The 23,757-nt window shown below is 45.2% G+C and overlaps 2 protein-coding genes across 2 annotated transcripts in view; one reads left to right on the forward strand and one right to left on the reverse strand.

Annotated features, from left to right (window-relative positions):
* Window positions 1-2,098: 2,098 nt before the first annotated feature.
* PIG-Z (phosphatidylinositol glycan anchor biosynthesis class Z) lies at window positions 2,099-7,326 on the forward strand. Its single transcript, XM_084603634.1, has 2 exons — window positions 2,099-2,356; window positions 2,649-7,326. Exons 1-2 carry the CDS (start codon window positions 2,209-2,211, stop codon window positions 4,205-4,207), a joined length of 1,707 nt encoding a protein of 568 aa, XP_084459760.1. The 5' UTR covers window positions 2,099-2,208; the 3' UTR covers window positions 4,208-7,326.
* A 1,525-nt stretch (window positions 7,327-8,851) lies between these two features.
* LOC146188113 (ATP-dependent RNA helicase with zinc finger domain-like) overlaps window positions 8,852-23,757 on the reverse strand; it is a 136,702-nt gene continuing 121,796 nt past the window's right edge. Inside the window, exons 17-20 of the mRNA XM_084603633.1 lie at window positions 18,420-18,527; window positions 18,228-18,303; window positions 17,660-17,861; window positions 8,852-13,950 (exon numbers count right to left, since the gene is read on the reverse strand). Coding sequence (XP_084459759.1) covers window positions 12,351-13,950; window positions 17,660-17,861; window positions 18,228-18,303; window positions 18,420-18,527 — 1,986 coding nt within the window. The 3' untranslated portion in view covers window positions 8,852-12,350. The remainder of the gene's footprint in view (window positions 13,951-17,659; window positions 17,862-18,227; window positions 18,304-18,419; window positions 18,528-23,757) is intronic.

A 23,757-nucleotide genomic window follows, 5' to 3' on the forward strand; every position in this document is an offset into this window, starting at 1 on the left:
GCCGGGCCACTAGTGGACCAGACGTCGTTAATGATTTTCCAATATCGGGTCGGTCGCATGTGCTACATTCTTGTGTACCTGGGCTTGCTAAACGATGGTATAAGCAGTTCTTCAAAATAAAGCCATTACCTTTTTGCTCTGGCATCCTCAGTGGAAGTGAAAATTGACAGATTGCGAGATAGGGCACCCTTGAGCCAACATAACAGTTTCTTCTTGCAAAGAATCTGAAAGCAAGCTGTTGGGACCCTTAAACAACCTTTTGTTGGCTCTCTGCAGTTTTATATTTGTATATTATATCCCTTTTTTTGATCTGTGAAATAAAAACTCTCAAGCTAACTTTTCGATTGCTTGAACTTGCATCATGATGGTATTGTTGAGTATAGTAATGAGTATTTTAGAAGTATATAAAGTGCGATAATGTTTTAAAAGTGCGTTTTTGCTAACTATTCATGGCCTCATTCTGCTTTAGGGGTAAAACATGCTTTCAAATTGAGTAAAAATAAGTTGACAAACTGTAAATTTGGGGCTGAATTATATTTAAAAACTTAGATAAAATAATAAAATATACATAAAAATATAATCGAAATTATATGAAAAATGACAATTAAGACCTGGCAAAAGCCCCCCCCCCCCCCCCCTTCCACTCAAAAAGAAGTCCCGGAGTCCCTGGCTGGCATAGTGTTGCTTTCGCAACAAAATCGTCTCCATATAGTTCGAGATTCCGTATTATACCGGGCAATGCGCATTTTGCAAGATCCGTCCGTCCTGCTATATGTCAGCCACAGCATATCGCCATCAACGCCGGCAAGGGCGTGAACGTGTCCCAAAGAGCACGGTCGTGAAACAGAAGGCGCATATATCCAGGTAATGCGACTCGGTTGACAAGTTGAACGTCCATCATGATCCGGCGACTAGAGTCATCGTTTTTTAAGAGACGTGGGCGATTCACTGCACATTCATGCAAAATTTATCCAAGCAAGGAACTGCGTTAACGATTGATATGCATATAGGGGCGGATTTATGGGTCTCTCCTGCAAGGAGCGGTAGAGGAAGAGGGGAGGGGGGGCGTCATCCCTTGAATGATGTTTTTTCTAGAATTGTTTCTTCATCAATACAATGGGGTTCAGCGTCGTTATTTATCGCTTCTGATGAGGGGGGGGGGGGGGGGGTGCGAATATGCGTAATCACGCCGCTGTAGTGCGAGAGTTGAATTTCGTCCAAAGTACACCGCTTTCGTTATGTGGTTGCATTAATTGACCGGCTGGCCGTCCTTTCCTGGCGGTCGACGTAAGAAAGACATTCCTCATGGTTACAACCTTACCACGCGTCAATGGAGGCGGAATGCAAGGTGCCCGTGTATGAGATTGGTTGAGAATGCGTGGTTGAGATCGCAGAGCCTGTCCCACTGCAAGTTCTCTCAAAGCCTTAGTCATTTTGGGACGTTAGACCCCGCAAACTTAAACGGATATATACTTCATTTTTCACACCGGCCGCGACTATTTAGCGTCGTCTGTCTGTCGCTGCGTTTGGGTGGCTTCTTGCCACTACATGTGTAGCAGAGGAGAAGCGGCCGAGTCTCGTTACTAAATACCATCCACAAAACACCCGAACGACATTCAAAACCCGCTTTCGACGCCCTTCTAAGTGTCCCGATCGCACGTTGAGCTGACCGACCAAAGCGAGTATATATGAGTATATATATATATATATATATATATATATATATATATATATATATATATATATATATATATATATATATATATATATATATATATATATATATAGATATATATATATTGTTATTTGAAGAAACGTAAGAAACCGCGATTGTGACAGCCGCGTGCTGTTTATTCAAATATGCCACTCTCTCTTTTTTTTAGTGTATTACCTAGGTAGATGAACAGACCTTGACGTCACAAATACTACTTTGCCTGCTAAATAAAATATTAATTTTAGCTCGTAATTCTAATTTTTATTTGTACTCCTAATTTTATACGAATAATTTTATTCAAAGTATTTTTTGTTTTACGTTCGAAGCTGAGTTTTGGTTTTGCGCGGATCAGATGATGACCTTGCAGATGCTCCGATTCACGCGCCTCTCGTGGGCGCACTGTGCATGAGACCTTCTGCGACGCAGCGCGGGTGGGATCTTCGCGCTCAAAAAAAGATGCCTAACGACAGATAAGTCATTCATTGTTCGTAAAAATGGGGACGTCATTTGTGGCTCACATTCACCAGCACATCGGTGCTGTGTGGATCATTCTTGCCTTACTCCGAATCGCGCTCGTCTTTGCACCGCAAACTGGCTACATACACCCGGACGAGTTCTTCCAGAGCACTGAAGTTGTCGCAGGTAAACAGTTTTCTTTTATTGCAAGCTTAATGTTATCTGCCTTGTTTTTAAGGTGTTTCTACTTTGGTCATTTGCCAGCTCGTGTCTGACTAAGTACTTATACGTTGGGATTCTTGGTCGCGCGCTTTATGTGAATGAACAGATCCGCTGCGCTCTGCCGTGTTGTCGCTATTTTTGGTTCGGCAATAGTGTTTGAAACTGTAGAGTACGTTTACATTTACTTGCTTCATCTCTGATTGTGCTAAGCACAGTTGTATTTGTCAGCGTTCTCAGAGATCGTTTTCGTTCGCAGGTGACTTGTTTGGGATCAAGGTTCATCGGACGTGGGAGTTCACCAGCCTGCACCCCATCCGCAGTGCGGCAGTCATATATATGACTGCTGGTTTACCTCTGTGTATTCTGAAGTGCATATGGGCCTGCATAGCACCACCTGGGGCTATTCCCTCCGCTTACCTGCTCCTAGTGGTTCCAAGGTTGTTCGCTTGCCTTGCGTCGTTTGCCTGTGACTACGCTGTGTATCATCTTTCGGCACCCTCAAGACGCGTCAGGAGTCTCGGGCTGTTTGCCAGTTCTTACGTGGCGCTTGTATTTTACACAAGGACATTCAGCAACTCCGTTGAATCCTGGCTGCTGGCGTTGCTGTTACTGTGTGTCAGAAGCGTCATACAAGGCGACCAACTCAAACTCAAGGACACACAACTGAAAGTGTCGCGGAGGTACGCAGCAATCGCCGCGCTTCTGTGCCTTGGGACATTTAACCGGCCTAGCTTCGTGTGTTTCGCCCTGCCAGCCGTTGCTTTCTGGCTGTTCAGCAGAGTCAGCTGCATCGTTAAAACCAAAAAGCGTCGCGCTAATGCCCTAATAGCGGTACAACTTGTGAAACGTTCCTCTAAGCTTGTCTCACTGTGTCTCCTGTTTTCTGCGGCCCTTGTCGTTGCTGACACATACTACTTTCATCCTGAAGCCTTTTCCAGGAGGATTCTGGAAGACCCCGGCTCACTACAACTGGTTGTGACACCCCTGAATTTCATCCGCTACAATCTCAATGTGAAAAACCTTGAGTCTCATGGAAGACATCCCAACTACTTGCACCTCGTTCTCAATGTCCCTCTTCTTTACAACGTCATCGGACTCTTTGCCCTCTGGGCATCTGCCAAGATACTGTACAGTAATGTGTCAAATATTTCACGTCTTGGAGGCCCTGAAACTCTCCCCGTCTCGAAAACGTTCGACATTCTTGTTGCCTGCACAATGTTACTGCCAATATGCACCCTGTCACTCTTGAAGCACCAAGAACCACGTTTTCTGGCACCTTTGTTGATTCCCACAGTTCTTCTGGCTCAGCGATACGTCTCGAAGAAACTTGCTATTGTCTGGACTGTTGCAAACCTTGCCTGCTTGCTTTTCTTTGGCTTCTTCCACCAAGGTGGCTTGGTTCCCTGTTTGGTGCGTCTCCAGCACCGTCTTGCCTTACACACACAAGATAATGAGAATTCAACGGTCGTGTTTGCTCACACGTACATGCCGCCCCGACACTTGTTGGCAGTGGCGCGAGACAGTGCCATGGTTAACGTTTTCGACTTGATGGGCAACAGGCTAGATGGGCAACACCTGATGCATTACTTTGGAGGAAGTCATAAAACCCACAAGTATCTGGTTGTTCCATCATCAGTTGTGAAGTCTTTTGCAGAACCGCAGAAATTTCACCTGCAGAAGCAGTTCAGCTGTAGATATCACTTCAGCGGCGAGCACCTTCCAGAGTTCACCTATGCGGATTATGCCCATGGTTCTGTGTCTTTGCATGATCTTCACAAGGCCTTTTCATTGACAGTGTACCTGGTGCAGTTTTGAGAATGGTGCGATGGCAAGGCACTGTCAAGATTGTTCTGCACGACATTAAGCTGTTGAAGTGGTGCATTCTGACAAGAGAGTTGGCCCTGCAGGGTCCAAGATGTGTGCTCATTTTCGCATTTGGTGATGTGTGAACCCGACCTGAAAGATTTGTTCTGTGCAAGCTTGTGTGCATGCCTTCGTTAATGCACTTTTCATTTTCCCCAGCTGGCTGGGGCACTGCTGTCAGTGCCATCTGTCCGTTGTTTCCTGGTGTGTCATCTAATTTCATATTTTCGTGCAAACATTTACGTGATGAAGTAATGTTAAATTTTTATTTCCAACCACAATAAAAATCAGTCACACTAGTAACTGTGACCTATAGGCAGGCTTTACTTTTGCTGCATACACCTTTCTGCTGCTATAAATAGATTCTATAGGAGTGTAAATTGTTACCGTTACACCAAGATTATATACTGAACACCAGCTATAGTAACCAGTCGTGCTCAAGCCCCAGATTTTCTTAATTTGAACCAGAGTACATCAAAATTTGGCAGCCATGAAATTTCCTTTAAAAGATGAGAGACGTGGCAGTGCACACTACTGATGTAACTGTGTAAAATATACAGGTATGTAATCTTTCTTTACTTAGTTTTACGAGTTTGCTTCCTGCCTCACAGACCAAAGACTGTAGTGCTGTTGTTATCCCAATTACTCCAGTTCAAGGCACAATCCAGTTACCAAGATTGCCATTTGTATGCATAGGTTTTCAGCACCATGTCAAGCTAATGCTTTGCCAAAGTTATCACCATCCATATCAGCCCATTTCCAACACCAACTAAACTAGGTGCACCCAAAAATGGTGACATTTCTATCATTGCCTGTCTAGTCTATTTGGTAACGTTTTTTTGATACGTGCACTGCTCTGTGCTGCTATCTGTAATAACTATTATCCAGTTCATGACTTTCGGTCTCTGGGTTGAAATGTCATCATGAATGTCTAAAAATACAAACTAGATGTGATTTGCAAGATAAATATACTTAACTGCACAAAACTGCAGTTTCATTGGCGGTTGAAACAAAATAAAGCAAAAATTCTCCAATAATGTACAGTTAGTGCAGTAGCATGGAGTGCAGTCCATTGAATGAATCTATTATTGAAGTTATGATGCAGCTGCAACAATAGCATGGAACTGAACGGAACTTGTGAAGGGCACAGTGATTAGGCTCGATTTGGGACTTGGATGCAATTATGAGGGAATTTTTTGAGAATCTCTGTTACTGTGGTCGGCCATTTTCATCCGTTGTAGTTGGTTACTGTCATGACTCGACATTCTTCTGTTTCTACTGCAGTGCAGTCAGGAAAAAGTCCACTTTTTCCAAAATTTGTAGAGCATTGGCTGTTACACAAGGAGTCTCCTTTCAATCAGTGTGGAACCACATAGAAACATTGGTTGCTGTTGAGCTGAGCTACTAGGTGTATCGTCTAGACATTCTGGTACTAATCGCGGTGAACAGTTTCAAACTCCAGTGTTTCCCATGACTATTCTGGCACAAGCCATGGCCTCTACTGTGGGTGGAAACTGCTAGCGACATTAACTTTAACTGTGCCTCTTTAGTAGTGGTACCGTAGGTCACAGTGTTTGTTGCTGCTGTCCGAAATTTTTTGTTGAGACCAATTGCTTTCGTTCCTACATATTGCACAACTGTTGGGGTGCGGTGAGCCACTGTCAGAGGTGTAGAGCTGGTGGACACCCCAGATGTTATGTTGCACCTGGCCAGGCCCGCAACGCTTGCTTGAACTAGCGAAGATAGCCAAGACAGTAGGGCCACAATATGTGCACTAGGAGAAAAATGGTGCCGGACGGTGGGCACCAAAAAACAAACTGCCATATAAGCCAAATCTCCTGTACTTCATACTATTTAAGCTATGCACAGCGATTTCGGATATATCAGTTTGGGGCTGGACGACATAACTTTCTCAGACACCTGCCTCTGTGTTCAGGTATATGTACAGCCTTTGTCAAAAATTTAGAGCCCAGAGGGTTCGTTTTTAAGCCCGCCCTATATTATGACTTCTTTAACAATCGTGAAAGTTCTAGCCATTGAAAAGGGCATAGACGAAGAACCTTCTTGCCTTCAGCTAGTTTGGAAACCTGGGAATACATTACAAGCCACATAATATGGATCAGAAGTAGACCTACTAGACTCTAAACTTTTGACAAAAGCTGTGTCCCGCAAAGATGAGTGAATAAGTGATATTTGTATTTAGCATAGGTGCCATCCCATTTCTGTTGCAGTTTTTGAATGCCAGTGCTCTTCACCTTTGTGTTTTTTCGGACGCTCGGTGCATGGATGAATGCATGCCCATTGCACAAACAGAGGTTACCGTTACATAACCCTGCACGTGCACCACAGGCACATTCTGCAGTTGTCTCACAAGTTACAAAACAGGTCGGGTGGTACCCAATTGTCAGTAGAAGTTACATAGTTGGCCAGAGTTGTGTTCCAGACGTACTAGAACATGGGGTGCATTCTTTTTATTCAGATATGTTCATTGTAATCCTTTTAGTTTACTGCAGTTTTGATCTCATTTGTGTGTGTGCTGCAATGTTTACCGTTTTCATCGCATTTAAGTCACTTCATTCATCCAGTACAGTGTGCAATATACATTCAGACCTTGTTGGCAGCTTGTTCCTTTACCCTCAGCTTGTTTTAAGTCACTTTTTGTCACATTACTGGAGCCAGGAGAGATCACAAATGACAAAGCTGTTGGACTTCTATTACAAAGCGAAGTCAAGCGGAGTATTTTTCTGTTCTGTCCGAGACTTTTACAGCCAATAAAATTTTATGCTTTTACACTAGTCGACTGAGTAACTACTTTGGCGAATCCACTAGAACCAGTTCACGATGCTGTATAATGTGTCCTCAGTTCCAATAAATGGCAAGCAGCAAAAAATTGTTTACCAGTAACCTAGCAACTCGATGCAGTTGCATGTTACTGCAGTTTGCCTATAGCACGATGTGAAAATATACAACTCTGCACTTCGACCTTTCAGGTCTTTGCATCGAGGTGCGCTGACCGGATGGTTTCAGTGCTGCTCTTATAGTGATGTTGTGAAGGTAGTAAAAGCATGGAGGAAGATTAGAATTGGCAGTGGCTGAGAATAAACATATCTTTATTCATTCATTCATTGAGTTACAGAAATATGTGTAGCCTCGAGACACCCACTCCCACAGTTGTTTGAAACGAAGGAATGGAGTGACATAACAGGTATGATTATCACTATCACACAAATACGGGGGAAAACAATAGTACTTCCACATCTGAACAATAGGCTACAAGAGAAGGAATACTATTTAATACAAGGTACCAATTTCGGATCCAAAACTTTGCAAAGCTCAAATGGCATGGGATGAAATCGTGCTGAACTGTAATGTTATACTGCCAGCTACCAGTGGCCAATAGATGACAAACACCCCATGGAATGACAGCCTCAAACTCTTGTCTTGTTCTGTGTGTTTCAGCTTTTAAAAAGCAGTTTAGTTCCCAATTGGAGATTGTTGCAAACAGCACACCCTTAGGAAGCATTGAATATCTCATCAGATGACTAGTTGATATTGAGAAGAATAACACCAAATTTTATATCCTGAAATTGGAGCTCTTTATTTAGCAACACAAAGGCAAGTGCTGCCGATCAGGAAGTCACCTATCTCCAAGCCCACAAAATAACGGGCCTTAGTACTATCAGCCACACCAAAAAAATCCCTGCAATGCAGGGCAGAATATGGATGTTGCAGTCAGTAAAAAACTCGCCCTGGTTGCTTGAGTAACAAGTGTACCTGAACCCAGCACCAGTCCTTCCCATTTCCTCTGCACGTACACAGCCCCACCACGACAGTTCAATAGAACATCCACTTAAAGCATTCAGTTGTAATCCCACTAATAGTAGCTCCATATCGCTGGTCTCTTGGAACAAGAAACTTGCCATTGTCAGAGCCTGCAGCTATCACAATCGTCATTCACAAGTAGGCCTGCTCCATCTTACGAAAAACATTGCTCTATACCAAACCTGCTTGCAGGGTTCTCATTCATGATGCAAGCATACTTAAAAGATATGGCGAGCTAGCCTGCTGCCCACCACTCTACCAGCTCAAAACAATATTCCCAGAAAATTTACCAACGAGAGCATGATTCGAGTCAGTCCATCTGGCCTCACTTGGGAGACATCTAGTTTCATGTTTGATGCCCTCATTGGCACAGTGACGCATATCATACAAGTTATCACACAGAACAGTAGCCACGCTGACTGTAGATATATTTACACATTTTGCAAGACACACTCATGATGGACCACTGTACCGAAGCTGACACAGTGCTACTTTTGAAGGAATTCCTAAAAGAGCAAATTTTGAATACTTTTGACAGTTTATTACTTCATAATCTCATCAATAATATTTACTCGAAATCTGCCTTTCAGTGTTCTATTTTAATGAGCTCTTGGAATGGTTACTTCAAAAAGAGAAATATTCTCCAAACAAGCACCCTTTCAAGCGTTCTACTACAATGAGAAATGTATTGACAATTACACAAGCATACCTGGTGTTGGGAGCATTCATTGCACAAGGCACTAAAAGAAATATGTACAAGCACAAAAGAGGTGGTTATACCTTTCATCAGGATGAGAATTTATTCCTTAATGCCTGTGGCACCGAAGTATAACAAACAATCTCGTTTCAGGTTTTCAAGTTTTCAGGTTTTAAAGCAACAAACTGTTTAACTTCTAATCACAAAAAAAAAAAGAGAACACCAACAGTGAAGCTCCGAGATCAAGAGCAGCCGAGTCTTGAAAACCTGCATAACCCACGGTGGCATGGACTCAATTTTCCATGTGGTACAGGAGCAAAATACAGATCCTTCAATAAGATAAACATATAATATGTTCCAGCACACTTGGTCTCGAAAACAAAGCCCAGCTTATAAATCAGAACCTCAAGACGACCTCCCTCACTTCAGCCAGTCCAGGAATCCATCAATGAATACAAATTTGCTCGATCTAAACTTTCAAGCCTACCTTGCTTTCCTGCGCAGGCAAAGGACAGAAACTGTCTGTAGCCTTCACAAAGAGATGCAAAAAGCAACTGTAACAAGCTTCATCCAACAAATCATGCCTTGACAGAGGAATAGCAGTCAACTCAGCCAACAATACCACTGCACATAAAATTGTCAGATGCTTCACCAAGAACCCTGTTCCTGAAAACTGAAGTAACACTCAGGAGAGAGATCTATCAACTTCATGTACAGCAGCCCAAATCTTTAAATGGCGTGTGCAATGGCCGCATTTTCTGTGCTCCTGGGTATTAGGCCGCATAAAACTTGTCGGAACGTCAAGATTAAGCAAGGGCTTTGTGAGCCCTTGCTTATAGTTTGACTTTTGGCAGGTTAGCTCCTCTGTAACGCTCAGAATCACAGAAAATGCAGCAGTCATGCACGCCAGTTAGATTTAGGTGGCTGTACCTTCTCTAAGGCACACACACACACACACACCAAAAAAAAAAACAGTATAGACACGCTCAAAACGAGAGAGATCTACCAACTTGGTGCATCTTCTCTCAGGCACACGAAACAAATAACATTACATAAACATTCAAGACGAGTGAGATCTACCAAAAACTTGATGTACCTTCTCTCAAGCACATGAAACAAATAACAGTACAGTCACACTTAAGACAAAAGATATGCCAACAACTTGATGTACAGTCATCCACTTCTAACTACAACACGGTCACTGCTTCCCAAGTAACATTACGTCCGATGCAGGCGCACATCAAGGCAAAGCGATGCAAGCACAGAGGAACCCGGAGGTGGGGCTTCGCATGGCCTACTTGCTAGCTCTATAGTGTGGTAGCGGCTGACGCAGTGCCCATGTTATACGTAGAAGTGGACGACCTTGTACCTTCTCTCAAGCACATGAAAAAAGAAAAGAGTACAGACACAAGTTCAAAATGGAATGCATTGAATTGCTTCATGAAGAACAATCTCAAAACCACTTTTGTGCCACATGGCCTGGTAGGCGTCGTAGCACAAATACAGCGTTCAAAATGCTATGCAATGTCCCAATACATACAAACGCTCTTGAACAGCGATTGCTACCCATGCCAGATTACAGATTTTCTTCACAACAGTCGCTCAGAAGTGATGCAAGCACTCTGAAGACATAGCTATTTACAGAATCACCTTTTGGCAATGAAGCAACTATAATCAGTTCCATCCAACGTATCCTTTATTGGCGAAGTAACAACACAAACTGACATTTCTCTCACTTGGCAGTAGCATCATAAGAATAGAAAAAGAAACTGGCATCAGTAATGAAAAGAACTGAAACAGGCGCATCAATGTCTCAATGCACAAACACACTAAAGATGCTATTATGATGGTGCAACACTAGTACAGTAGAGGGAGTATATAACATAACCATACACCCTACAAAAGGAATCCAACGATGACATTAACACTCCACAGAACGTATTCCCTCCGCTTTGTCGTAAAGCCACCACACACTGCTTCAGAACTTCCTCACAACAGGAAGTGCATGAATCACAAGCCAGGACAAGGATCAGTGATTCGTGGGGGCTGTAGATTGGGCAATATCTACAAGGCACCGTTTAAGGAGCCATTACCACCCGCGAAATAGCGCATACGCAAAGATGTGGAAAAAAGCATGAATAAAGCTTTACACTCAGCGCCAATAGCAAGTGAATATGCCATATGCACAAAAATAGGGACATGTAAAGAAAACCCATATTTACGGGAACTTATCAACTGAAATAAGGCCAGTGCACATACAGCTATCCCCAATTACAACCAGAAGCTTCTCTGTAAGACTTGGAAGCTATAGTAAACATCGAGCCACACTAGTACAAGCCTCATGAAAAGTATAAACGAAAGATGACATGAGAATTACTTATGAAAGATAACAGACATTCCAACTAAGGCTTTTCTTGGCAGTGAAGGGAAGGCTCTCTAACATCCCTAAGTATCGCTCTGCCAAATAGTTTGGCCGCATAACTATGCACTTGGCCAGCTATTGCACTGCTCTCTTTGCAGTGACGTTCCACCGCTGGAACAGCTGTCGCCATCTACCATCTACTGAAGCTTCTTGTACTAGATGTGACTAGTAAATCTGTGGCAGTTATAAAAATATTTTCTCTGCGACTTCAAATATTAAATCTTGTCAGTTATGTTAAACATATGCCTGAAATAAAACATAGCATCTTGTCAATACACATTAAGAGAAGATTAATAAATGTAAGAGGGGCCAGGTTTCACCATGTTCAAGCGAAGGCCTATTTTGGACTGTCATCATGGCATATAGGGGAGCCTTAACACTGCAATTAAACAGCTAAACTTAACAAAAACAAAGCAGGCTCTCATCAAACAAAAATGAAGACTGAGGATGGAGCAACCTTTTTTTCTGGGGAAGAGGAAGGGAGGGGGAGTTGAATTAATGACTCGCTGCACACCACGTGATGAAGAGTTTTGGCTGTTTGTACTGAAGTTATTTGTTTGCAGTATGCAATTGATTACTTTTTGCAGCTCAAAGTGGTCCTGTTCCTGCACGCGCGTCAAAATCTGCGCTAACACAAACCTCAAACTAAGTGCTGCTCTCAGCGAAACAGCAGCAACTATCAAGGTGCCTACATGTAACACGAATGGACGTACACGAGCACGGCACGACTGAACACAAACAAAGGATAATTCATAAAAACTAAATATGGCAACGCAATCGAAAAATTTGGCCAAAAAAAAAAAATACAGACAACAATATAAAGGACATGTAACGTGGAGATATTTTAAAATTAGCAAAAAAAAAATTTTACGAACACTGAGAAACTGTACTGATGCATGTTCTTAATACTTCCAGCTGGGAACTAGTGACAACGCAGACCTATTGCACGCGTTTTATTACACTTGACCCAAGTCCACAAAGATTGCAATGCTCTATTTCATATTTTGAAAGCTAGGACCACAGTTTCAGCTATGCCGTAAACCAGTGTCCTCAAAACAACAGGACACAGCATTGTCCTTTATGTCTGGCCAGCAGACACACTTCCCCACATTCAGCCTGATAACTGCTTGCATCAGTATCCACAAGCATTTTCTCTAGTGCTGGCCTTTGTTAGGCTTGACAATGCCATTAACGTGGCCATTGCGTAAAGCATCACTGTATGATTGCTTGCGCCTTTCAGGCGGCTTGCTACCTATAGGACCCCATACAGAGCCACCTGTCATTGTCTGCTCAGGAGCAGAGGATGCCTGTTGGGCAGCATGTGCAAAGCCTGCCCTGAGAGCATTTGTCAGCAGCTGTTCGGATTGTGGTGGCTCGTCGTGTATCAGGTGCGCATAAAGATCTGCACCAAAGCTGACGTCATTTATTGTGGGACGTGATGGGGCGCCCCACTCTCCTGTACCATCTTGTGTTCGGCTGAGAGGCTGACTCGCCCAGGTCACCGGCTCAGACACCGATGACACTACTGCGACCATTGGCTTTGGCTCAGCCTTGGTATTTGAACGTGGTTCCACACGATTCGGTGCCTGCCGCATGGCAGAGTTACGGAACACCAGCGGTTTGACAGTGTGCGGTTGATTTTGAACACATGGTTCCACTCTACTGGTGGTCTGGGACCTCGACTGCTGAGGCACCTGCCCAGCTTGTGGCTGATCTTTTGTCGGCCGCCTTCCCTGCTGGCTAGAAGGTCGGCTCGGAGGTTGCACAGGCGCGGTCAGTTTTTCTGCGACAGTTGCTTTCCTTGGCCCAGTAGTGGATGCACTTCCATTCGCCACTGGCTTCTTTGCACCGATGACTTTCCAGCCACTGTTGTCATCGTCATTAAGCATCATGTTGTGGAATTCGGCATCCATTGTTCCGAGGCTGCTCTGTGCCCCTGTGGGGCGTCCCGGAGCTCTGCTAAAATCATTCACAGAAGGAATTGGTCCAGTATTGACCCCAAGCGGCGGTTCCACCCTGGCTTGGCTCTGCTGTTTGCCGCAGTGCAATGTGTGTAGCTGTGGCTTCGTCATTGGCATGGCCGAAGCCGCTGGCTCAGCTTGTGGCTGCCTAGATATCTGAGTAGACTGCTGGTGCTGGTACTGCTGCGGGTGCTGCGGATGCTGCTGGTACGCACGCATCTGTGGCTGATGCAGCACTTGCGGAGGTGGCTGGAAATTTGGCAGCGGACGCATTTGAAAGTAGTGTTGCTGTGGTGGAATATGCTGATAAGGCGGGCGTTGCATCAGTGGGAACTGCTGCTGCTGCTGCTGCTGCATGCTCGGCAGAAACCTTGCACCATTGGATCTTTGGCCTGCGGGGTATGGTCTTGGTGGTATGCCCTGAGCCCAGGGAGCATACCTCTGGTTTGGATGCAACTGAGCAGGAGGGAACTGCTGCCACATTCTGGGTGAGGGGCCACAGAAACGCTGGTCAACATTTGGCAGATAGCATGGTGGAAATGGTGGGGGTGGTGGCAATTGCCAGAACGGCATGGAAGCACCGCTGTATCCAGGTGGCAGCTGTGGCTGCTGTTGAAGACCAGGCAGCCTGTCCAGGAATGGACGCTTGGGCCAGAAGCTCTGCGCGTGGGGATTGAGTCCATACTCCTTCTTCAGCTCAAAGCCGTCCAGTTGGTACTTGATCTCGCTCCAGCGCATGTTGTAGAGACTTCCACGTTCATCGCATGTCCTGATGAACTTTTCCCACAGCGTCCTGCACCAACGAGAGCATTGTAGAGGCTGACTCACTGGCACACCAGCATTATGCTATATCTAAGCATTACAGTAGAACCATGATGATATGAACACAGCTGGTGTCAATTTCGGCAGAATATCAATTCGTAAAAACGCCCTGGCAAAATATATCATGACCACGTTTACAAAGCCATGTGTTCCGAACACTCTTCCATGCACCGGCGGATGATTCAAACACAGAAGCTGCGACTGCACACAGGAACAGCACTGCATGCACCATCATCGATACCATGAACACCAACCAGCTATACACAGTAAGTATTGGAAGTACTGAATGTGTTTTTCACCCTGGTGTTAATTTTTTATGATGCAAATATTTTCTTAGCTGCACTATGTTCCTACCAGTGAGATTCCACTGAATGGTATACTCCTGCCAAGATCAATTCTCAGACAACATGTACAATGCTAGACCATTTGGTTGCTTTCCCATATAACTCAATACCTCTTCAGATGGCGCTTTTAGCGCTAACATATATCGAAGAACACACATGCGCGACCCGATCAAACAATGCCCTCTTCACTGAAACAGCCTCAATAATCCATTTCTGCCTCCAAGAGAGCCACAGAGATGTCACTCACACCCTGCACCCCTCTTTCTTATATGATACGCTTCAAGCAGTTCGCATGCCTTCTTATCACCGCTTCTGCTCAGAATCAACATCTTGTTTAGCCGCAGCCCACATCCATTGCTCAGAGCAGAATGAACGCACATCAAGTGCATGAATGGTCACATTGCATGCATTTTAGAAGTAAGGAAAACATAGGGCAAGACAAATTATATTGCACACTACTGGTGCTTGGCATTCATTCGTAGTGCTGTAAATGCACATGATTTGTGTTTGCACCTCTCACAATGCCCAAATACAATACACACCCACCCACTAAGGTTTAAGCAAGCCCCCAAAATGCCATAACCACCGTGCCAAGGGTCGTGCCTCTTTCTATGTAATTTCCGGCTCTTAAGGGGAGATGCTACTCGAAAACATTTTTTTCTTAATATTGATGCTAGGTGAATGAAAATTGCACCACTTATAGAGATTGATCTCCTCTTTCTAAATATGCTTTTAGTTTTAAAATAGCTTAAGGTTTTCATATTCTAAATGCCATGCATAAGTGAAAAACAATGCATGTTTGTGCAGCTGCTGTACACAGCAGCAAGCATGGTAGGGCAGAGCCAACTAGTTCTTCTTGTCCCCAACACTCCACTGAGTGCAAATAAGCAACATAGCAACATTCCCTTGGCATGCAATGTTTTGAGACAATTTTATATCTGGTGCCTTGTTTTTAGTGGCTAGCACCAGATAATTTTTTTAATTTGCTTGCCCAAAAATACTGCTGATTGCATTTAAACCTAGATACTTGCATTCTACACATCCTAAAGATTATGCATGCCAAATTTGGTGTTGATTGAACTAAAATAACGACATAAAATATTGTGCACAAAACTCATATTCGGCCCAAAATACGAATTCGAGAAAAATGCGATTTAAAGATACAAAAGCTGTTTATTGCTGTTGTAGCAGCACTATCTGCATGAAAATTGCACACAATGCAGGCCAGGGTATTATGATACAGTGCACAGTTTTAGAATTCACCAGCATCATATGTTGCTCCAACAGTGACATTGTGAGCAGCATTCTCAAGGCGTGCTTTCTTGGCTATTTAGTGATGCTGAGACCTTGCTTCTGTCAGCCACTGCTTTGTAACCACAAGGTGCACATTTTTTGTTATGGCATTAAACTCCTTACGGTGCACTTGTTTCGGCAAACCAAGAACCACACAAAATCGGGAAAGTTGATTGTATCCAGCACCAATAACGAGCGCCGCAACCCCTGCATTGACGTTCACGGCAAAAATCTCCCTCGGGCTGGCTGAAGGGCGTTGTCCACCGGAGCTGCACACCGCGCACGACTACGACACAACGGACGTGGCACACACTACACTGCTGCAACGCAGCTTTAGAAACGACGAGAGTCCTTTTCACTTCTTGGCCAACTCGCGAGCGGAAAGTTAGCACCGTCCGCGCTCCCGACATGCTGCTCGCTCGCCAGTGCGTTCGCGGCACCGATCTCGCCGATAAAGGCACTCGCTGTACTAGGTCTCCTCAACGCTCGAAGATCCTTATCTTCTTATCCAATGCACTGACGAAATCGTCTAAGCTGTCACTGAAGCTTCAGTGCCCAGCCGGCTTCGAGCTGTCAAAAGTGTCGCCTCCGCCGAGGTTAGGCCTAGCTTCCGCGGACGTCTCCACTGCACGCCGTTTCACTTTGCCGGTGACTTCCCTTGAACGCGTGGTTTGATCGGTACTTTTGACACCGAAAGTCACGTTTCTTCTCGGATTCTATCGCAGCGACGAGCACGAAGATGCGTGAAATTTTGAAAACACGCCGAGAGAAAACTAGCGGGCAAGCGTGACAGCGAGCTACGCGTCGCATGAAGAGCAGACGAGCAATGGCCGCTTCCCACACTGACAGCCAATGGCGTGGTCGAAATCGCACCACGTGATTTAAATGGCCAGTGAAAATGCTAGGTTTGGGCGGCGAAACTTTTTTTTTTTATTACTTGCTGGGGGTTTGTGAAGCGGCAAAGCCAGCTTTAGGGAGAAAAAGCGTAGGCCTGCCGCCTTGCAAAATTTCAGTGGCGTGCGACGCCGCGATTTGACGCGTCACGCGCTTGAACATGGGTCGTATCTGCCCCTTCTTTAGCCACCTTGCGTGCTTTAACAGACTTTTTAAATGATTTCGCGACTGTTTTCGGCTCTGATTTTTTTATATATTAAAGAGGAAGGACCAGTGTTGCTGAAACAGTCAAAATCACAAAAGTGACTTTTTTACTGAAAATCGCCGTTTTTCGACCCGCGTCTCCCCTTAATAATGGCCATCCCTTCTTCCAGTTTTGATAGGAAAAACGACTTTTCTGCTAGAGATTCCAGAAACACTCGCTTTAATTATGAAAAACGCATTTTGCTTTTAACTCCCCATCTGGATGTACTATTAGAAAAACACGCTTTTACGATGCAAAAAATTTTGTTGCAACTGGCCATCAAATGGTTCTTTTGAACCAAAATTCCAGGTACTTTTTTTTCTTTTCCAGCAATTTGAGCTGATAATCAGATCATATGCATTAGAGTCGAAAAAAAAAAAAAAAAGGTTTTCAAAAATATTGACGACGGGCGTTTTAAAACAGCAAGAACCAGGAAACTGAAATCGAAACTGGGTTCCAGCTAAGCAATGGAATCACGGAAGTGCGTCCAATGATGTCACATGTCCTCAAAAAACCTACAATGTGAGCATTGCTTGGCTAAACTGGTGACCATCACTGACAGTTTCCATCATTGGTTATTTGAAATTCTGTCCTGCTAACGCAGAGCGAGTGCATCTGGTGACCTCACACATGCCAGGTTGTCCGTAGAAACCTTCCAGACTGAGCCCAGGAAACGGCAAAGTTTAAAATAAATTTACTCTTGAACAAAGCATTGAACTGCTGTGAAGTTCGGCACAAATGATCAGAAAACGGAGAGAAATGTACCACAAAAATTTCAGCAAAATTTAAAAAAAGTGCAAAAAGTGTCGGAGTTGGCCTTGCTACACTTTGAGCGAAGTCAATGCCCTAGAATTTCACAAACCAGCAAAATTCAACTTGCACACATCTGTTCCCACAGCACCCACCGGCAAGCGCCGACCGAGCAGAGCGACACGGGGTCCCCGACCACAGCAACCAGCGACTGGGCACGCGTGATGGCCGTGTTGAGCAGCTTGGCGTCCGAGAGGAAGCCGAAGTTCAGCGCTGCCTTCAAAGGTGTCTGCTCCAAAGGCAGGCAGGTGTCACGCGTCCGGACTGTGCTCAGAACCACAGCGCGGAACTGCTTCCCTGCCAAAAAATTAAGATAAAATGAAATAAGCACCTCTTCACTTGCGTTGCACTACTTTGCCGGAAAGTGCATACCCTCTCTATACATGGTCGCCTTGGTCTTGCAAATGTTTCCGATGGATTCTGTCACTGTCAAAAGGTGCCCTTGCCTTCATCAAAATTCATGCAAGATTCTCCAACAGTGCAGTTGCTGTGATGAAACTGCTCTAAAACTATGTATTGCATGGCTCTCACAGGTGCAGCTGTACTGCAGATGAACAAACTGAATCCATCCATCGCCACACAGCTAAGTCAACTTAAGTATTTTCTTTAAACGTGCACATGCTACCAAGATTCCTTGAACCAGTAACAAAAACACGCACATACCTTGCACATTAGGAACACTCTCAACTCGAACACGGGAGAGCTTTAGCTTCCTCAGCTGCATTCTGATGCATTGCACCTGAAATTGGGGACAGCTCACAGTTACGCAATGATCCTGCTGTCATTGCCGGGGAATAAGGCATCGAGTTGACAGCACATTGTAGACAACAGCATCGCTGGCACTGCAGTGCTCACCTGGTCATAGTACGGGGTCAGAACTGCAATGGTGGATGGGTCACAGATACCCCAGGTTCCAGACCACTCGTCCACCAGACGCTTGACCACATCACACACCTCGACCACCTGGTGAAAAAAATATATATATATACAATGAGAACAGAAAACCAGGACAGAAGCACTTGAGAACCACGACTGACATGACCTACGGATGGCGTGACTGGCAGCAGCTCTACCACCGACATAAGCACCAACAAACTTTGCACAGATCAGGAACAGCCTAAAGCCACTGCATTATGAGATAGTCAAAATCCGATTTAGCGAACATCCCCCTTTATGAAGATATCCCTGTTCTTCCTCAGACGCGCATGGGGTCCAATGCTTCGACTAACTCAAAATAATGAAACCAATTTTGTAATCTGTCCCGATTTACTGAACCGTAATGAGAAAAGTGAAGTTCAAAAAGTGTTAACATTTCAGTCTAATTTGCCGAGAACGCCCAAAATTTATTCACTGCGAGTCAATGGTAATATTGTGCAGCACCTTCATCACCCTTCTACCAAGAAGGGCAGCGCAAAACAAGAGTTATAATACTGAGCAGAGTTCACCAGATGGCACCAATGATAAAAAAAAAAACAACAAAAAGGAAAAAAAAAATTCACGTCAGTTTTCACGATGTGTTTTGTGTTTTTCACTCGCCATTGCTCTCCTGCAGATACTCCTGTGCTTTCACCCTTCTTTTAGGTCAGTTTCTCTCCGAGCGCATGTTGTTTTCTCAAGCTCAACTTGCTAGACCTGTCAATCACTCTAGCATTGCTGCTTGTGGAAGCATAGCCTGGTGTGAGTGAGTAAACACCCTGCCAACCCTAGCATGTTGAACATGGGGCCCCACAAGGAAAGAAAATGGATTACTCTGGATGATAAAGTGACGGACATGACCCATGCTGTGATGCGTGGACAAAATAAATGTGACGTGGCTGCAGCAGAAGGCAATACTGAAAGTTTGCAAAACACACGAGGGGACAGAAGATGTGCCGGATGCACTTCAGACTCATGAAAAGTCTCATCATGAAAAACAGTGTGCACTAAATTACAAAACAGAGCACAAGAAGGAACACACCACCGGCCCTATGAATCTTCAATGAGCCCAAACATCTGCTTCCTTACGAGAAGTCTGTGCATTCATCGCATTCAAAGCACACGCAAGCGAAGGCCACTATTTCATTGCTGGAAATCTATTTGTAGTAGTTCTGTGGAGGCTTTCTTGCTGTTTCTTTTCATGTATCCAAGCAGTGTCACTTGTTTCCACGGGCCATATTTACACTTTGTGAATATGATGCCCCAGCGGCTTTCTTGATGACTTGTCACCTGGATGACAGTGACTGAGAAATCCCTCAGTCGATCGAACTAAATAATATGCGACCCATCTAAACTTTGTTCACACTAGGAGAGCCAGCTGCTCTGGTGGAAGTATTTATGGTTTGGTTTATGGGGTTAACGTCCCAGAGCGATTCAGGCTATAACAGTGGAGAGTCCAGAAATTTCGCCCATCTAGGGTACAGCACATGGGTGCCTTGCTTTTCGTCTCCATGGCCGGGATTTGATTCCGCATCTCTTCGGGCACAGCAGTCGACCACCACCCTAGCCGCTACAACACTGCAGCAGGCACGCAGCACAGTTTGGTAGAAACGGGATTACAAGTGCTGCGCCATGTTATCGTTGGCTTCCAAACAATAAACGTTTTATGAATTCTCAACAAGTAACACTTTTTCCCATTCATTTTGTGAAAAAAAAGTCCGCTAAATAAGGACAGATCATGAAATTGGTTTCATTATGTCTCTGAGGGGGAATGGGGATATATTCGTTGAATCGAGTTTTGACTGTACATGCAAACGTCAACATTGTCAGTACTTCAAGTGTGTGCCACATCTTGAAGCACGGAACCATACACAAACCTCTCACATTTTGTGCATATAAAACGAGTGTCCTTCCACTTCTTTCCTTGCTGCACTGTGTTTGCACACACGACCATCTGCCAAGTGTGGCTTCCTTTGGCATTGCTCTGAGAAATCATCAGTGGAGGGTGCCGTATAGTGAGCCCCAGCAGGTCCTCAGCCCTCGGCCTTCCGCCTCTCCTCCGAACGCTGAAGTACTCATATCAGCTAATGCTTCGGTGGAATTCACCATATGTCTTTAAGCCCCATTTTCGTGTCACAGGATGAAGGTGCTAAGATCAAAGATCTCACCATGTATGAGACGAATTCTACACATTTTTTGCATCCCCAGCAAGCGAGTCAACAATGGCGCACCAACCAAAAACACTGGCACGGCATCAAATTCTAGCACGTGGCTGCAGAAGCAGCATCAAGAGCGATGATAGGAACCCAATTTTCGCTTCGTCTGAAAGGGTCCCCAGAAAAGCAGCTTCAGCAGGGCAAACACAGGCGCATGACAAATGTCAATTGGTATACTTGTGCCGCTGGGAGAAACAGTCGCAACCTTACTGCAACATAGCAATTTAGGAGATGCGCTGTCATGTGTATTTATTTAGTTTATGCTCAGCACATGGAAATGCAGCGCAATTCGTTAATTGTGAAGTAAAGGTAACGTTTACAGCATATTTTCGAAAAATTGCTTCTATCCTCTCTGGCATTTGAAAAATACGAGCCGCCAGGTCGAGCAGCTAGCAGTAGTAGCAGTAATCGAGCAGTAGCGAAATGCACGAAAGGTAGGTATCGGGTCAGAGCACGTGCGTAGATGCAGTCGCAATCTAAGACTGGATGAGATGGTCTGGCAAATCGTTGTACAGTCGAGCCCGCTTATAACGAACCTGAGCGTCACGCGGAATTCGCTCGTTGTATCCAGAAGTTCGTGATATGCGGGCTGCTCACAAAAAAACAACATCAATAAAAAAAATATATATATATATTCAGAAAAGAAGTCAGTGATCATTGTATGCCTCTTAAGTGCGCATTCGATGATGGCGGTTTCAAGCTTGTTCAAAGCTGAGATGTGTTCGTCCCCCAAGGCCTTGAAATATACAAAATTTTTAAGTTCCTCATAATGAGTCACTGCTGTGAGCGCTCGCGCTTACAGACGCTGGCTCCGATGGCTCGCTGTCGTCGTCGCCCGATGCTTCGGCGTCGCTTGATGCCCGCACTTTCCCGGATGACCGTCTCACCGCAAAAAGACTCCGCGACTTCTGCAGCGTCGTCCGCATCAACAAAATCTTGCCAACCGATATAGCGACCGGCCAGGTCAGTGTCAAAAACGCGTCACCACAAGTCGTCATCCAGCTGGCTTTGTTCAATGTCTTCAATGCCTGCTGCAGTTGCGTCGACGAAACCGGCCTTGCGAAAACAATTCCGGATGGAATCGAGTGTCACTTCCATCCAAGCTGCTTTGACCATTTCCACCGCTGAGTACAGCGAGATCTGGAGAGGCACATTGGTAGCAGGATGATCAACTGCAATCAGCATCCGCTGCACAACACGGCGCCGGTAGGCCGCTTTAAACGACAGTATTATGCCCAGGTCCAGCGGTTGCGCTTTTGAGGTCGCGTTTGGGGGCAGAAAAAGCAGCTCAACTGCCGTTAAAGGAGCCTGCACATGGTGGGCAGTGCAGTTGTCAAGAATAAGAACTTTGCACCCTTTCTTTACCATGCTGCTGTCAAAATCAATGAGTCATTCCGTAAACAACTCGCGTGTCATCCACGATTTTGAGTTGTGTCTGTACCGCACAGGTACGTAAGTACGGAAGCAACATGGCCTCTTTGACTTGCCGATGACAAATGGCAAGCACCGATCGCTTCCGTCCATGTTCGTGCACAGCAGTACAGTTATCTGTACTTTGCTGTGCTTACCGCCAGCACATTTGTCACCCTTCATAGCGTGCGTTTTGCAGGCAGCATTTGGTAGAATAGGGCCATTTCATAGGCGTTACATACTCCCTTTCAACATACCTTGATACATGGGCCACGTTTGTTGACAGCCACATACTGACGTCGTCAACATTTACTGCTGCCGATCCGCCATTGATGCACTTGAAAATTATCCCGTGGCGGAGCTTGAAGCGATGGAGCCAGCAGTCTCCAGGGAAAAAATTTGGAAAGTCCAGGAGGAATGCAAGGCCTTTTGCCTTGGACAACATCAGCAGCCCGCTGATAGGCACATTGCGTGCCCGAGCATCAAGAAACAACTTAAGGAGTGCGTCTTAAACGTGTGAATCTGTGGCCTTCCGTAGGCGCTTCCTCGTCGTGGAGATTGTCGCGGCACACTTGTAGGTTTAATTTTTCTTTTTCAGTATATTCAGTATTTCAGTATATTGTCGACTGTGACAAACCGTACTTTTTAACCAGTTCGTTCTTCCTCGCGCCATGAGAAAGATCTTTCAATATTAAAAGTTTTGTACCCAAGTCCAAAGCTTTACGCTTCACTGTAGAAGTAGACACTGGCGAGTCTGCCATCTTGAATACAGGCTTCACACCACTAGGAAACAAACAACGCACCAGCACAACCGCAAGCAAGAGAAACGAGTAAACGGCTGCACACACACCACTGTCAGTCATGTGAGACGTGGAGATAGAGGGAAGGGGTGAGGGGGAAGGAAGGTGGGTTCAACAACACATGATTGCATGCTATGTTGTAGATTGGTAGCAAACTTGACTGTTACTCTGACATTCCCGCGGTCCTGTGGCGAATGAGATGTGACTCTCGGTCCTTTCCTTCCACCTGCGTGCTCACATGTGCTAGGCTTGGCTAGGGAGGCTCCCTAGACTTGGCTAACTCTTTTTTCGTTTCGGCACTTTCATTGCTGTGCCTCCTTCTTAGATGCTGCGAAAGATAACATGGGAAGTCGCTTGCCGCGCCGCTCCTCGTTTCTCCGGCGAGATGCCGCGAGAGAGAACACGGGAAGTCGCTTGCCGCGCCGCTCCTCGTTCCTCCGGCGAGATGCCGCGAGAGATAAACCGGAAAGCCGCTTGCTGCGTCTGCGCCGCCTCTCATGTCTCGGGCAAAATGCGCGGGGAAATCAAAAATGCCGATTGTCTCAGCTTGCAGAGCAGAGGATCGACGAATCTCAGCATGTAGAAAGTGGCCCGCGGCACCAAGTCATTCGCTGTAGCCGATCAGCTAGTCCACAGATGTTTGTTGAAGCCGAGACAGAGCGCCATAGCCCTAAAGTATATTTTGACAGTCGCACCGGACTTATTCGTGATAAGCGAGCATTCGTCGTCTTAAGTGGGGCCGTTATAAGTGGGCTCGACTGTACACATGTCAGCTGAGCTGCCAATCACCCGTGAGGCATTGCTATCGGTAGCATGATGACATAACGCCGCTCTTTTTTGGCCACACGAAGC

Source organism: Amblyomma maculatum, chromosome 5 (genome assembly GCF_055883805.1).
Source record: "Amblyomma maculatum isolate TAMU_Amacu chromosome 5, ASM5588380v1, whole genome shotgun sequence".
NCBI classification, from domain to species: domain Eukaryota; kingdom Metazoa; phylum Arthropoda; class Arachnida; order Ixodida; family Ixodidae; genus Amblyomma; species Amblyomma maculatum.

Coding starts and splice junctions, on each gene's coding strand:
- PIG-Z (XM_084603634.1), top strand. CDS start 2,209: ATGGGGACGTCATTTGTGGCTCACATTCACCAGCACATCGGTGCTGTG. Junction 2,357..2,648: donor GAGCACTGAAGTTGTCGCAG/GTAAACAGTTTT, acceptor TTTCGTTCGCAG/GTGACTTGTTTGGGATCAAG.